Source organism: Myotis yumanensis, unplaced genomic scaffold (assembly GCF_028538775.1).
Source record: "Myotis yumanensis isolate MYYU_CA2020_CCGP unplaced genomic scaffold, mMyoYum1.0.hap1 SCAF_3, whole genome shotgun sequence".
NCBI lineage: Eukaryota > Metazoa > Chordata > Mammalia > Chiroptera > Vespertilionidae > Myotis > Myotis yumanensis.
The window spans coordinates 90,140,869-90,156,007 of record NW_027223754.1 but is presented as its reverse complement, the minus strand read 5'-3'; the positions used below and the strand labels follow the sequence as shown (position 1 = coordinate 90,156,007).

Below are 15,139 nucleotides of genomic sequence, written 5' to 3'. Positions count from 1 at the left end.
CTTTCATGAGAAATCCAGAGTTTTAAACCTTGGCCATTCATTCAAACTTCTAAAAACATTGTGTATGGACAAAATCTGTTCCAGAGGGACTTTGGCCCATTAGTTGCTAGTTTATAAAGCCCAGGCTTCCAGTTGAGCATGGCTTAATTAGAATTTCATCCCTACCCCAACATATTCCCTATGGAAGACACAGTCCTGCCCTCCAGCAAACTAGTGAGGACAATGGACACACATTGCAAGACAAGGTGGCAAATGGAGAGAGAGATAAAAGCCTACAAAGGAGAACAAAGCACCCACCTGCTATACACCTCTCCTGACCACTGGCTCTCACAGGGTACGTTTCAGAAGTGGCAGTAAAAACATGACAGAGTAACCCCACCCTTATATATCCAGAGAACTAAGGGGGCTCAGAACTATACAAAAGCAAATGACCAAAAAATTCAACAGCCCCCCCCTTTGTGTACCTAAGGTAGATTCTTAAAACAGTCCAGCCTTATGGAACCACAGCAACAGAAAAAAAAATTTGCCTACTGAGAGGCTTGGTGATGTCATAAACAAAAAATAAAACTTCTACTGAACATATATGCTCCAAGAACAATGCCAGGTAATGCAGGAATATCATCTCATGTAAACCTCCCAACAACCCTAGGAAGAAACATTATTCCCAATTTACAGGTGCAGAAACTGAGACTCTGAAATTCTAAAGTGTGGGAAAGAGCCAATCATCTGGAGTCAAGTGATTCCTCTCCCATTAACTCACTGACCTGGCCAGAGAGATTCAGGCTATTATTATAGACACAAAACGGCAAGCAGTCAAGAACAACTCATTAGCTATAATAATTAAAAATATGGAACTAGTATTTAAAAAAGCAAAGTCCTCAAAACATAACAGAATCCACAGTAGGCCCTGTTGATTATGAGAATTTAATGTTTTGATTAAGGTAATTTTACAAATAAATACAAAGCATAAGGACCATTCAATAAATGATTTTGAAGTAATTCAACAGTAAATTTTTTAAAAAATCATTAGAATCTTCCATTTACACCATCCAGTAAAATACAGTCCAAATAAATCAACAAGTTTTTTCACCAAATTACATAACTAAGATGAAAGAAATATAAACATTCAATGAATCTCTGGGTAAAGACTTACTTTTTAAAAAATGATGGAAAATTTTCCATTTAAAAAGGGTGGATAGTTAAATTAAAAAGTAAATATTATATATAAATATATATATATATATATATATATATATATATATAGACAAACAATGGAGTATAAGACTTTACCTGGATTTTAACAGATGTAGTGTTAACATCCTTACTATATGTATGAAATGTATATACAAGAAATTGTTCAAAGAGCCAAGAGAATTCAATGGATAAAATGGGCAAAGGACAGAAAAAAACAATTCACAAAAGGAAAAATAACAAGTAAATAGGAAACTATTCACTAGTTAATCAAAACGTACATATTAAACATCAATGAAGTGCCACTATCAAGTAAATTCTAAAGAAGAATTTTTAAATAATAATAACCATGGCTGGTCAGATGTGGCAAAACTCATATTCTCATATGTCACTGTAAATATTATATGTGCCACAAACCTTTTTAAAAGCAATACGGCAATATTCTTACAATTTTTCCTGAAGAAATAATCTAAAAATCAGGGGGGAAAACATCTATATGCACAACAATGTTCATTATAACATTTACAAAACTGGAAATAATGTAAATAGCCAAAAATAAGCGACAGATAAATTACTGTGTACCTACCACATTATCAGCACCTTGAGAGAGGGCTGCTTTGTTCATGATGGAAAATCCAGGGCCAAGTTCATAACAGCACAAACATTAGATAAATACAATGTTTCCTTTTCCTGAGGAAAAGGAAAATACACCACTTCTCAAAATGATAGTTAAAGATTAGATAGTTGGTGGCTCGATTTTAAGTGCGGGCAAGAATATAAAAGTACAATTAGTCATTGTGCTAAGTGGTTAATAAGCAATTATTCTTTATTATGGTTATATTATCTTTATTTAAAATGTAAACATACCTGAGGATTACTGTTATGATTACTGAAGATATAAGCTGATCCTCAGAAATTGGAAAGCTAGAAATATTTAATAACTAGCCTGGCCGGTGCGGCTAAGTGGTTGAGCATTATTGACCCATAAACCAAGAGGTTACTTAGTAGATTCCAGGTCAGGGCACAATGCCCAGGTTTCAGGCTTAATCCCCAGAAGGGGGCATGTAGGAGGCAGCCTTTCGATGTTTCTGTCATTGATATTTCTATCTCTCTATTCCTCTCCCTTCCTCTCTTTCTAAAAAGCAATACAAATATATTTTTAAAACCTTTAATAACTAATGGAAAATGATCAAAATCCCTAAACAGCTCCATATTATAGGTAAATCTGCCCAACCTAAAAATATAGTTTTACAGAGAGGTTAACAACTGACATTTATAACTTAGATGAGACATCATTTCTGAGTCCTAACTCAGTAATAAATGAACACAGGAAGCCAAAACACGTGCACTCCCTGTTTTTTTTCTGAACTCTCTCTGACTCTGGGCTGAAAGAACTTATCTTATTTTCTTCTGACTTGGAGCCTTCTGGTGAGACAAGGTCAATTTTATGATGATCCCAGTGGGAATACAGAAAGGCAAGGGGTAGGTCAGGCTGGATGGGGTGAGGGTCCCTAAGTTAAACTGCAGTTCCATCTTTTAGAACACTAAAATTACAAACAGAGAGAAAGAGGGTACAAAACTTTGACAGTTTCTCTAAGGCAGCAATTTCAACCTGTTTCATCTCATGGCACACATAAACTAATTACTAAAATTGTGGCTCACCAAAAATACATTCTATTTTTTGCCGATCTGACAAAAAAAAAATACCTATAATTTTGATTCATTCACATCAGATTGCTATTATTGTGCTGGCTGATAGCATTTTTTTTTTTTACTTGACAATCTAAGGAAAAAGAGGTCAGTGCCCCTGACTAAATAGTAGGTATTGCATGTTTTAAAAACTCTTGAAGCACACTAGTTGAAAATCGCTGCTCTAACATACTGTATTTAAAACTATTATTCTCAACCCATTACATGTCATCAAATCCACTGAATGAATTACAGCCAGAATTTCTAAAAGGCTACAATAGAACAGAAAAGACCAGCAATGCAGCTCCTATTAAAAAGATGGCATTTTAGTGGCTCAGTTGGTTAGAGTATCATCAGGTACACTAGAAGCTTTCAGGTTGGATTCTCGGTCAGGGCACATACCTAGGTTGTGGGTTTGATCCCGGCTTGGGGTGCATTTGGGAGGCAACAGATCAATGATCTATGTTTCTCTCTCTCCCTCTCACCAATTAAAAACATATCCTTGGGTGAGGATTTTTTTAAAAAGATACCATTTTATGTAACTTTTGTTTCAGTTATATATGTGTGTATATTCAAAGTGTGTGTCTTGGGTAGCAATGCTAAATACTTTCTCACTATGATTTGTGATCAAAAAAGTTTCAAAAGCATTCCAGGCCATACTTGGGGGCCTGCAAACAACCCAGAGCTAAACCACTCAGTATTTGAAACAAAAGGATTCATCAAGAAGTAGAAATGTAGTGAATCCAGTTCAACCAGGTATCAGGTACCAATACAAAACAAACACCTCTTCAATATTTCATCCAGGAATAAACAACTGCTGCCATCCCAAGGCTCAGGAATACATCTTACAATTGCCTCACAAAGTGCGCACCACTTCTGCCCTCTGTGCACTTTTCTCCACTTGAGGTTTTAGGATGATGTGATGCAGAGACATTACACTTACCTAGTCATTATGTGAACAAATCACAGTGACAGAGTCACAGCTAAGAAATGCTATGCCCTCCTTTGTTAGATGAAGAAACTGAGGCTTAGAGTGATGAGATGCCCTAGGAAATGTCCAAGGTCAATGTAGTATACAGCTAAATCAGACTCCCAGTCCCAGTTCTTTTCTAAGAATCGTTAAATTAAAGGCACACGGCACACTGCAGCACTCCCTGCCAGGAGACAAGTAGATGACTTTTTTTTTCCTTTTTGGTCCTATTTGCTAGTTTATTACACCACTGAGTTAATTTTTACTAATGACTAAATGAAATGTTTGAATGAGGATGCCCCCTGACCTTAAAAATAAAAGTTAGTCAGAGTGCTTATTAAAGTTGCACAAGGAAAGTTACTTTTTTTGCATTAGGGAATTCCTAGGCTAATTGTGGCATTCTCCTTTGGAATCCCATTCCAAACAGATGATTAATCAGCCGGTGTTTAATTTCATTCAATGGACATATATTGCCTATCTCCTTTGTGCTTAGCACTGGGGATCAGATCAATTTATAGGAGGGAAAAAAAATCTCACTCCCTTTTACCTGCAGGTTCTGCCTGCCTTCAAGGCTTGCAGAGTACAGCCATGTTGCATAAATTGGTACTGAATATGGCCGGAATATAAGGAGGGTAGTTCCCCAGAGTCTCCTTCCCTATAGCCTACCACCACATCCTCAGGGCCTTTTATCCAAAAAAGAATTCCAAATTATTGCACCCAGAGGTTTTGTGAATTTTCGCTATTATAGTTATTCATCTGGAGATAATAATGTTCCAGATTCTTCAAAGTATGACACACAGCTGGATTCTGAATTCAAGCAGACTGGCTCCTGAGTATACTCTCTTTTTTTAAAAAAAATAAATCTTTATTGTTCAGATTATTACAGTTGTTCCTCTTTTTTCCCCCCATAACTCCCCTCCACCCAGTTCCCACCCCACCCTCTGCCCTTACCAGGCCCCACTGTCCTCATCCATAGGTGTACGATTTTTGTCCAGTCTCTTCCCCCACCCCCCACACCCCTTTCCCCCCAGAGAATTGTCAGTCCACTCCCTTTCTATGCCCCTGATTCTATTATATTCAACAGTTTACTCTGTTCATCAGATTTTTTTATTCACTTGATTTTTAGATTCACTTGTTGATAGATATGTATTTGTTGTCACATTGTTGTTCATAATTTTTATCTTTACCGTTTTCTTCTTCTTCCTCTTCTTAAAGAATACCCTTAAGTATTTCATATAATACTGGTTTGGTGGTGATGAACTCCTTTAGCTTTTTCTTGTCTGTGAAGCTCTTTATCTGACCTTCGATTCTAAATGATAGCTTTGCTGGGTAGAGTAATCTTTGTTATAGGTTCTTGCTGTTCATCACTTTGAATATTTCTTGCCACTCTCTTTTGGCCTGCATAGTTTCTGTTGAGAAATCAGCTGACAGTCGTACGGGTACTCCCTTGTAGGTAACTGACTTTTTTTCTCTTGCTGCTTTTAAGAGTCTCTCTTTGTCTTTTGCCCCTGGCATTTTAATTATGATGTGTCTTGGTGTGGTCCTCTTTGGATTCCTTTTGTTTGGGGTTCTCTGCGCTTTCTGTGCTTGTAAGTCTTATTTCTTTCACCAGGTAGGGGAAGTTTTCTGTCATTATTTCTTCAAATAGGTTTTCAATATCTTGCTCTCTCTCTTCTTCTGGCACCCCTATAATTCGGATGTTGGTAAGCTTGAAGTTGTCCCAGAGGCTCCTTACACTATCTTGATATTTTTGAATTCCTTTATCTTTTTGCTTTTCCGGTTGGGTATTTTTTGCTTCTTCATACTTCAAATCTTTGACTTGATTCTTGGGATCCTCTTAGTCTGCTGTTGGAAGTCTGTATATTATTCTTTATCTCAGTCAGTGTATGCTTAATTTCTAGTTGGTCCTTTTTCATATCCTCAAGGGTCTCACCAAATTTATCGGCGGTTTCTAGAAAATTCTTGAAAAACCTTATAACCGTGGTTTTGAACTCCATATCCAGTAGTTTGCTTTCCTCCATTTCTGTCATTTGTGATCTGTTTCTTTGTCTCCGCATTTTGGCTGCTTCCCTGTGTTGATAGAGTGGCTTTCTGTGCTAGGTGTCCTATAGGGCCCAGTGGCTCAGCCTCCCCAATTACCTGAGGTGGACACTCTTGGTGCACCCCTTTGTGGGCTTTGTGCACAGTCTTGTTGTAGTTAAGCCTTGATTGTTGTAGGTATCACTGGGAGGAATTGACCTCCAGGCCAATTGGCTGTGAGAATCAGCTGTGTCTACAGTGGGAGAACTTCTGTGCTGGAGACACCCTTATGGGGCAAGACTTGCTTCAGTGGGGCTTTGGTGCTCAGTGAGTCTACCCCCTGAGTGTGTCCCTTATGGATCTGAGGAGTTGTAATCTGGATGGTCCCACTCTGACCACTGGGTACACTGGCTCTTGGATCTAAGGAGGTGCTAATTTAGCCTCTGCCTGAGGCTACCCAGCAGGAGCTATGGAGAGATCAGCAGAGCTCCTCTCTCTAACCACCACAAACAGAGGACAACCCCAGAGGACAATGTTTGTACTTGTTTTCATTTAGCACATCTCCTTATATTGAGATTAAAAAAAAAAACAAAACCCTTTTACCTATTGCATGGGTATAGACTCCTGGTAAAGGAATAATTTCTTATAATTGTCTAATACTAACTATCTAGAGTTATTAAAAACTCTCTGTATGAATGCTAAGACTGTTGAACTGTATTAAGATATGCCTATAAAGAATTTACAAAGATAAAGGTCTGGGGGGGCTGGATCCTACCAGGAGAAATCTCTCCTTCCTTCAACACTTGGAGAAGAAGCTGCCACTGGACAAGGGAGCCTGTGGTAAGCTGCAGACAAGACATCAGTCTTAACCAAATTTGAACCAAGATGTCAAGGAGGAAGCTCCTATGCAAGAAATGTTAAAATGGTGCTCACTCAGAAAAGACAGTCCAAAAAGAAGCTGGAAAATAAACTTAGAAATATCTCCATGATTCATTGTCAAAGTTACCCATGTTTTTTTCTAGCATTTTTATGCAATTTTTACCTTTAGGCAATTGTACCATCTGGAATACAGATTAAGAATTAAGGATGACATTGAGCTTTTTTTTTTTTTAATACATTTTTATTGTTCAGATTATTACTGATGTTCCTCCCCCCCCCCCCCCCGCCCCCCATAGCTCCCCTCCACCTGGTTCCCACCCCACCCCATGCCCTTATCCCCCACACACTGTCCTCGTCCATAGGTGTAAGATTTTTGTCCAATCTTTTCCTGCACCCCCCACACACCCCTCCCCTTGAGAATTGTCAGTCCACTCCCTTTCTATGCCCCTGATTCTATTATATTCACCAGTTTATACTGTTCATCAGATTATTTATTCACTTGATTTTTAGATTCACTTGTTGATAGATGTGTATTTGTTGTTCATAATTTTTATCTTTACCTTTTTCTTCTTCTTCCTCTTCTTAAAGAATACCTTTCAGCATTTCATAGAATAATGGTTTGGTGGTGATGAACTCCTTTAGCTTTTTCTTGTCTGTGAAGCTCTTTATCTGACCTTCAATTCTAAATGATAGCTTTGCTGGATAGAGTAATCTTGGTTATAGGTTCTTGCTATTCATCACTTTGAATATTTCTTGCACTCCCTTCTGGCCTGCATCATTTCTGTTGAGGAATCAGTTGACAGTCGTATGGGTACTCCCTTGTAGGTAACTGACTGTCTTTCTCTTGCTGCTTTTAAGATTCTCTCTTTGTCTTTTGCTCTTGGCATTTTAATTATGATGTGTCTTGGTGTGGTCCTCTTTGGATTCCTCTTGTTTGGGGTTCTCTGCACTTCCTGGACTTTAAGTCTATTTATTTCACCAGGTAGGGGAAGTTTTCTGTCAGTATTTTTTCAAATAGATTTTCAATATCTTGTTCTCTCTCTTCTTCTGGCACTCCCATAATTCGGATGTTGGTACACCTGAAGTTGTCCCAGAGGCTCCTTACACTATCTTGATATTTTTGGATTCTTTTTTCTTTTTGCTCTTTCCAGTGGGTGTTTTTTGCTTCTTCGTATTTCAAATCTTTGACTTGATTCTTGGGATCCTCTAGTCTACTTTTGAATTTCTGTATATTATTCTTTATTTCAGTCACTGTATGCTTGCTTAATTTCTGATTGGTCCTTTTTCATATCCTTTTCGCACGCACCTCCGCACCTCCACACCTCCTACCAGTCTCAATGCACTTTTTTCTTTCCTTCTAGTTGTGGAGCTTCCACTCAACCAGCTTTCCCATGGTTTTGGATGATTGTTGTTTTATCTTTTAGTTGTAGTTTTGATATGGTTGTGAGAGGCAGCAAGTACAGGTGTTTACCTATGCCACCATCTTGGTTCTCTCCCCCGGACATTGAGCTTTATTTTTTTTATCCAAATGACTAACTGGTTTTCCTAGCATTGATTATTAAAGAATCAATTTTTCTTTAAAAAAAAAAAATGCACATAGCACCTTAGGGAATTTATGGAGAAGATAATGGACAAGTACCTATAATACTATTTAAAATAGAAAAATGTTAAATGTTTTCAAAGGTATAGATAAAGGCTATCAGGAGTCTGAAGTCAAAAAGGAAACCAGGGTTTCAAAAGAACTTATGGGTTATGAGACACTGCCACTTAGGAATGGGACATTATCTGTGTCTTAACCTTACAGTTTGGGAATGAAACAACCAGTTTCTGGCTGCAGCAGTTAATGAAAATGGTTTTGCAGGTTTAGATAAAAATCAATATTCTATCTTCATATCTTTAGTGACAGTGATATTAGATTTTGAAAAGCAAGAATACAGATCAATCTCCTTTCATGAAGACCATAATCAAAACTGAGCTCTATGTCAGCCTGCGGACCAAAAGGTCCCAGGTTCGATTCTGGTCAAGGGCACAGGCCCGGGATTCGGGCTCGATCCCCAGTACGAGGTGTGCAGGAGGCAGCTAATCCATGATTCTCTCTCATCATTGATGCTTCAGTCTCTCCCTCTCCCTTCCTCTCTGAAATCAATAAAAATATTTTTTTTAAAAAACCTGAGCTCTAAATAACATAGTTATTTTCATGTGTGAGTACAGAAATACAGACTTCTGGATCTGAGTAATAATAAAATATACATAAAGAATAATCCTGGATTTATGAATGGGCTTTATATTTAATAGTAACTCTGTAATAAAATAAATTCTATTACTTACATTGTAAATTAGGAAAGTGAATATTAAGGTAATATATAGCTAAAAATCACATTGCTTTTCTTCTATAATCAAATGTAATTTATCTTTAAGTTTCTTTCATATAGGATACTTCAGCTTCTCCAAATACTTTGAATGCACCCTACTAAAGCTTTTTCCATCAAGATAAACACACTGATATGGGAATCAGGTTGACTTAGGAGCTAGGCTTGGCTCTACCACCAGCTACATGAATTTGGGCAGGTAAATTCTCTGGCCTAAATTTTCTCATATGTAAAATAAGTTGTTAGAGCAAATAACCTCTAAGATCCCTCTGAAGTTTAAAAAAAAAAAAAAAGACTGAAAGCCTACCTCTATGCCCAAACCATCAACCAAAGCAAAAAGTTTCAAAACTAATATTAAAGGAACTTAGATTTAACTACCTTTCTCCTTTTACTTGATTCAGCCAACTTACTTACGAATTTCCTAACAGCAGTCAGGTTGACAGCTTCATCTCTAGTAGTTACAGACTGGAGAAAATGAAGTCTATCCTATATTCCTTTAGAAACAATTTTGTAACAAAAGACTTTCTAGGTCCAGAAGCAATCTCTTTAATAGAATTGTGCCTCTATTGAAAAATTAAACACTCATAAGACTTCTTTGTGAATTTCAAAAGGTTTCTACATCCATGTATTCCATTTCAGCCATGAATTTCTTCTGTTTATTGCACACTGCTTGCAATTGATATATGTTTACAATCTTTCTCATTGGATCTGCACAGAAAATAAATCCATTTGGCCATTTGTTTGCAGTATGATGTAGACAAGCACAGTGTATTCATCCTGGTTATACTGAAGAACCTATGATATGAATAGACCTAACAGGAAAATTTTTTGTGGCTACATTGTAAATAAAGTGCTAAAATGACTATAAAGACAGTAAACTTTGTTGCTTTACCTCTGCCTACAATTTTAGGGTATTCTCTACCTCAGCATAATTTGAACTTACATTAAGAAAACCTACTGTTTTCATGTTAAAGCCCCTTGTCATATACCTCTACAGTGTTAAACTTTTTAAAATACTAGTTGACATTATCAAAACAATTTCAGAAAATACCATAACTACTAGATTCAAGCAGCATTCCTATGAACATTAGCTTCATCAACCTAATATCTGCCTATTAACAGACATTAAATTAAATAAAAAACCCTTTTGCCTGACAAATAAGGGAGCACATCAAAGGCAGAACAAATGCCTCCACTTCTGCAAATTAAGCAAAATTAAAGCAAAAAAAGAAAGGAAGCAAGCAAAGGGAAGGAACTCAAGAGCTATTTGCAGCACTGGTCCCTTGCAAGTTCTGAAAAGGAAGGCAAAGGAGAGAAGGCGCTTCTTTGGACAGGCACTTTTCCTTTGGCCAGAAGCCCAAAGTACTCTTTTCACAACTTGAATACTCATTGATTCAGTTTAAGGTGTCTAGTAGATGTGGATTCGGTGGGAATGTCCGGGAGAAGAGTGGCATTTGCTTTCTCCGTTTGGAGCCCTAAGAACTGTACCAGAGCACTCAAAACCCTCAGTTATTTTCGCAGAGGCAGCCGGGGGCATCCTCCTCGCGCACACACCTGCAGGGTCCGGCGGCTCCTTCCTCTCCCACTCCGGTCCTCAGAGCTGGACCAAGGTCCAGTGGCCCGCATACCGTTAGCCCGAGGGCCACCCTGGCGCCGGCCGGCGTCACCCGGCCCCTGGGAAGCCCAGAGATCACGCCCCTGTCCGAGCTCCGCTTCCCCGAGCCACGCAGCGGCGGCGCGCAGCTGGACACCGGCCTCACCAGGATGCGCATTATAATAAAAACTTGAGGGAGCATGTCTACACTTGTGCCGACCATGAGGTACAGCCCCCAACGCGGGTTAGGGGGCCGCCGACCTGTCCCACCCCTCCTCGGCCGAGGGGCAGAGGTCCGTACCTGTCCTCCGAGACGCTGATGACGCCCTCCTCCTTGGGAACGAGCACAGCCATATTCACCACCTCCTGGGAGCCCTCGACCCGCTGCAGCAGGATCGGCTTGCGGGTCAGCGGCTTGGGCTGGATCTCCGCCGCCATCAGAGGAGGGGGCGCGCCGGGAGCGCCGCTGCCAAACGCGCAGGGGGACCGTGGTGAGGAGAGCGCTCGGCCAGAGGCACACGCTGAAACAAGGACTCTGGTTGGCCCGAGCGGGACGCCGGGGACCCGCGATCATAGCCTGGCCGCCGCCTCAGGGAACGACTCTGCGCTCCCGGTTAGGAGCCCCGAAACCACCAGGACCAGCGCAGCCACCCAGCGCCACCACCAGCGGAGGGGGCGGAGAGCTGGGGGCGGAGCCGGGAAAGGGCGGGGCCTGCCGCAGGGTGTGGCCGCCGGTCCGGCCCAGGCTGGATGGTGCACTTCCGGAGGGCGGTGAAGGAGGACGAAGAGGGGAGGAAACCTTAAAAGGGGCGGGCGCCGGCGCCCAATGCGCGTGCGTCTTCCCGCTTGCCCATTTCCGCCCGCCCGCCCCGCCCCTCTGCAATTCCCAAAGCCTCGCAGCACATTTCCCCAGAACGCATGCGCCTTCTGTGCTCTGCGGTTTCCTCTGATCCTCGCCACCATCCACACCCAGTGTTTAGTCCCCTCCTGTGAACGCGCAGGTCCACACCCCTGGGAACGCGCTTGCCAGAGGCCTGCCCCCTCCCGCCCCAAAATCCTTCTAAAGAGGGCGGAGGGTGGGGAGAGGAAGAGCGCTCCGGGGCGAGGCCGGAAAAAGAAGCAGCCCGCTGGAGGGAAAGAAGAACTAGTTGCGACGTGACTAAGCATGCGCACAGATTACCTGTCCCGAGCGGCTTTCGTAAAGTACGGCGGGAGGCGGCTGACCTCTCTACACGCACTGGGCCCAGGCCACCGAGTGACACTGCATGGGCTCCTGGGAGTTGTAGTTTCTCGGGGCCTTCTCTCCCTTGGCTTTAAGTGACCTATTGCCCACTTCTCTGCGCTCCTGGCCTGGGGAGCTCAGTAGCCTCCCTGGCCATTGGCCGAGTTGCGGCCAGGACTGACCTCTAAATGCAGGGAACTGATGGACAGCTGGGGCTGAACAGGCTATCCTATGCCCTTGGTTCAGGCCGCTGCCCCTAATAGTGTAATCTAGGGGTGAGGAAAGAAGAGAATCTCTCATGTAAGTGTCTTTGAGGGAGTTTAGAGATCGTATGTAGTGTCAACCAACTATATAGGTGGTTACTAGCCTAAGGTTCCTTTAGCTCCCAAGTTAGGACTATAGCCCCCTCCACCCCCACCTCCAAATTTGACCCCAGGCCCCATGCTCCTGGTTCTGACTCCTTTCCATTCCTTAGCAATCCAGCCTTTCTAGCTTGCTCCAGAGACAATGGAGTTATTGTGATTATGTTACCAGAAAGGGGACCTGGCCCTGACCAGGTCTGCCTAAGGCAGCGGGTAGTGTGTGGGTTCTTGACTTGGTGCAGGAAAATTTTCACAAGGAATCCAGGTGAATTTTAGAGGACATTTATTAAAGCTGGGAACAGTGAAACAAAGGGCTGGGGAAATGAACCTAGGCTGGTCTACTTTGGCCCACTAAGAAGTCAGAGAAATGGGGTCCTTGGGGACAGGTTCAGGGAGCTTGTCTGGGACGAACTACTGAGGACATGCTCCTGGGAGGCAGAGGGAGCCTGGGATCTTCCTGTGGAAGGTTTTAAAGGCTGGGCATTGAGAGGAGGATCTCAATAGAATGTTCATCAGCTTTATGCTAATGTATCAAAATTAGGTTTTTTCTCTTAACTTGATCTGCCCTTGGGTGTGGTTGGCAAATGGCACTATTTGGATTTCTGCTGTTTCCCTCAGTAGGGGGATTTAAGCTATTTACTCTCTGGTTGGGGCAAAGTACAAACCATCTACTCTTAAGTGTCCTTGGTTTAGGAAAGATAGGATTTACTATATGGCTGCAAGCTGCTGCTTAACTATCTGTCTCAGTTTCCCTATTGCTCTTGTCCTGGCTTACTGACCTGTCTCACACAGAACCTCTCTCAAAGCACAGTGCAACTCTTTACCACTTCCAGTCTTTGCAGAAATTCTCTGAGGCCTTGAATGGGTAATTGAGGTATTTTCCACTTTGGGAAATAAAAGCGTTTTATTTCCCAAAGTGAAAATAAACAGCTGCTAGGCTCTTTTTTAAAATTTGAGCCCAATTAGCCACCAGGAGCACTTCTTAGTAGATGTCTTTTTTCTTCCCCTCAAGGTTTACACTTCCATATTCTTATCTCAACTGCTGAACTCATCCCTGAACTCCAGATTCATATATCTAATGCTACTCCACTTTGTCACTTAACTGTTTAATGTTTCAAATATCCTCAAACAGTATCTTTATAAATGTTTTTTAATTCTCACCCAAGGACATGCTTTTATTTATGTTAGAGTGAGACCGAAAGAAAGAGAGGAACATTGATGTGGAAGTGAAACATTAATCAGTTGCCTCCCACAGTTGTTCAAAACTAATTTCCTAGAAGTTGTTCTTGATTTTATCTTTTTCCTCACAACTCATATCCAAATCATTAACAAGTCCTATCAGCACCACCTCCAAAGGATATCTTGAATTTTCTCACTTATATCTTCTCTACCCCAGCCCAAGTCATCATAATCTATGGCCTCTACTGCCACAGTAGCTAATTCCTTTCCCTACTCCTCCTTTTTGAGCCCAACCTTCAAAACTTACATGATCCATTTTTATCACAGTAGCCAGAGGATTTTATTTTAAAAATATGACCTCTGTTGTAAAACTCATCAATGGCTTACCATTGCACTTGGGATAAAATACATCTCCAACTTCACCTCTCCTACTCAGTACTCTCCAAGCACTAGCTTGGAAATTTCCAAGAAACACCCAATGTCCTTCCTGCTGAAGGCCTTTGCACCAGCTGTGTTCACCTCCTGGCTACTTTCTTCTCAACACTCAGGCTTCAGCTACAGTGTTAGCTGATTAAAGAGTCTTACCCTTCCACCTCTGAAGTACTCCATCTGTTCATAACACTCACTGTCATATCACCCTGTTTTATCTCCCTCACAGTACTTCTGCCCAAAATAACCTTGTTTGTTTTTTATTTATTTCACAATTTTCCTCTACTAGAAGAGAAACATCAAGAGAGAAAGGATGTTGTATGCCTGTTCATTCTTACATTTCTAGCCCCTAGAATAGTACCTGGAATGTTAGGAGCACACTGTATTTGTTGAATGAATGAATGAATGAATGAATGAATAGAAAGAAAAAGAGGTTCAAATTTGTTTAACTCTATTCCATTAGAGTATAATGGAAAGACTGGAATCTATACCTTGCCCTAAATCCTGGGATGGGAAAATCTTGGGAGGATACATACAACAGACAGATGACAGTACCAAGGTGAGAGTAGTTGGTATCCAAGAGAAAGGCCTAGCATGCAATTTCATAAAGCATAAAACTATCAGAAGCCCAGGTTAAAAACTCCTGCCTGCTGTAAGGAATTAAGACTGTTCAACCCCACTCTCCCATCCACAAGAAAGGGCATTTTGGTGGGGATCAAGAACAGAAAGAAGTAGCTTGCTAGAAAAATTGATTATCATATTCCTTTGTTTATATAGTAAAGAGTTTTGGAGAATTTAAGTATAAATATTTTAAAGAGTCTGAGTTCTAGTGACTTGTAAATATTAACATTTATTGTAAACTAGAGGCCCGATACACAAAATTTGTGCATGGGTAGGGTCCCAAGGCCTGGCCAGCAGTCAGGGCTGATCTGTGGGGCAACTGGCAGGGTGATGGGGAGCTCCTGCTGATACCTACCTTGGCCGGCCTGGCACTGCCTGCTTGCCGGCCCTGCTTCCCAGCCCTGCTTACCGGCTAGCCCCGCCCCCTGACCACCCCACCACCTCCACCAGTCACCTCCCTCTGCGGGACGACTGGGGGGTGATCTGGGGGCCCCCCACTGGCACCCGCCTTGGCTGGCCTGGGGCCTGCGAGCTGGGGACAGCTCCAGCATTGAGCATCTGCCCCCTGATGGTCAGTGTGCATCATAGTGACCGGTTGTTCTGCCATTCAGTCAA

General features: G+C 41.6%; 1 protein-coding gene across 1 annotated transcript in view; it reads right to left on the bottom strand.

The window, feature by feature from the left end:
- Positions 1-11,350, bottom strand: part of WDFY2 (WD repeat and FYVE domain containing 2) — a 221,229-nt gene extending 209,879 nt beyond the window's left edge. Inside the window, exon 1 of the mRNA XM_070409110.1 lies at positions 11,013-11,350. Coding sequence (XP_070265211.1) covers positions 11,013-11,149 — 137 coding nt within the window. The 5' untranslated portion in view covers positions 11,150-11,350. The remainder of the gene's footprint in view (positions 1-11,012) is intronic.
- Positions 11,351-15,139: the final 3,789 nt, after the last annotated feature.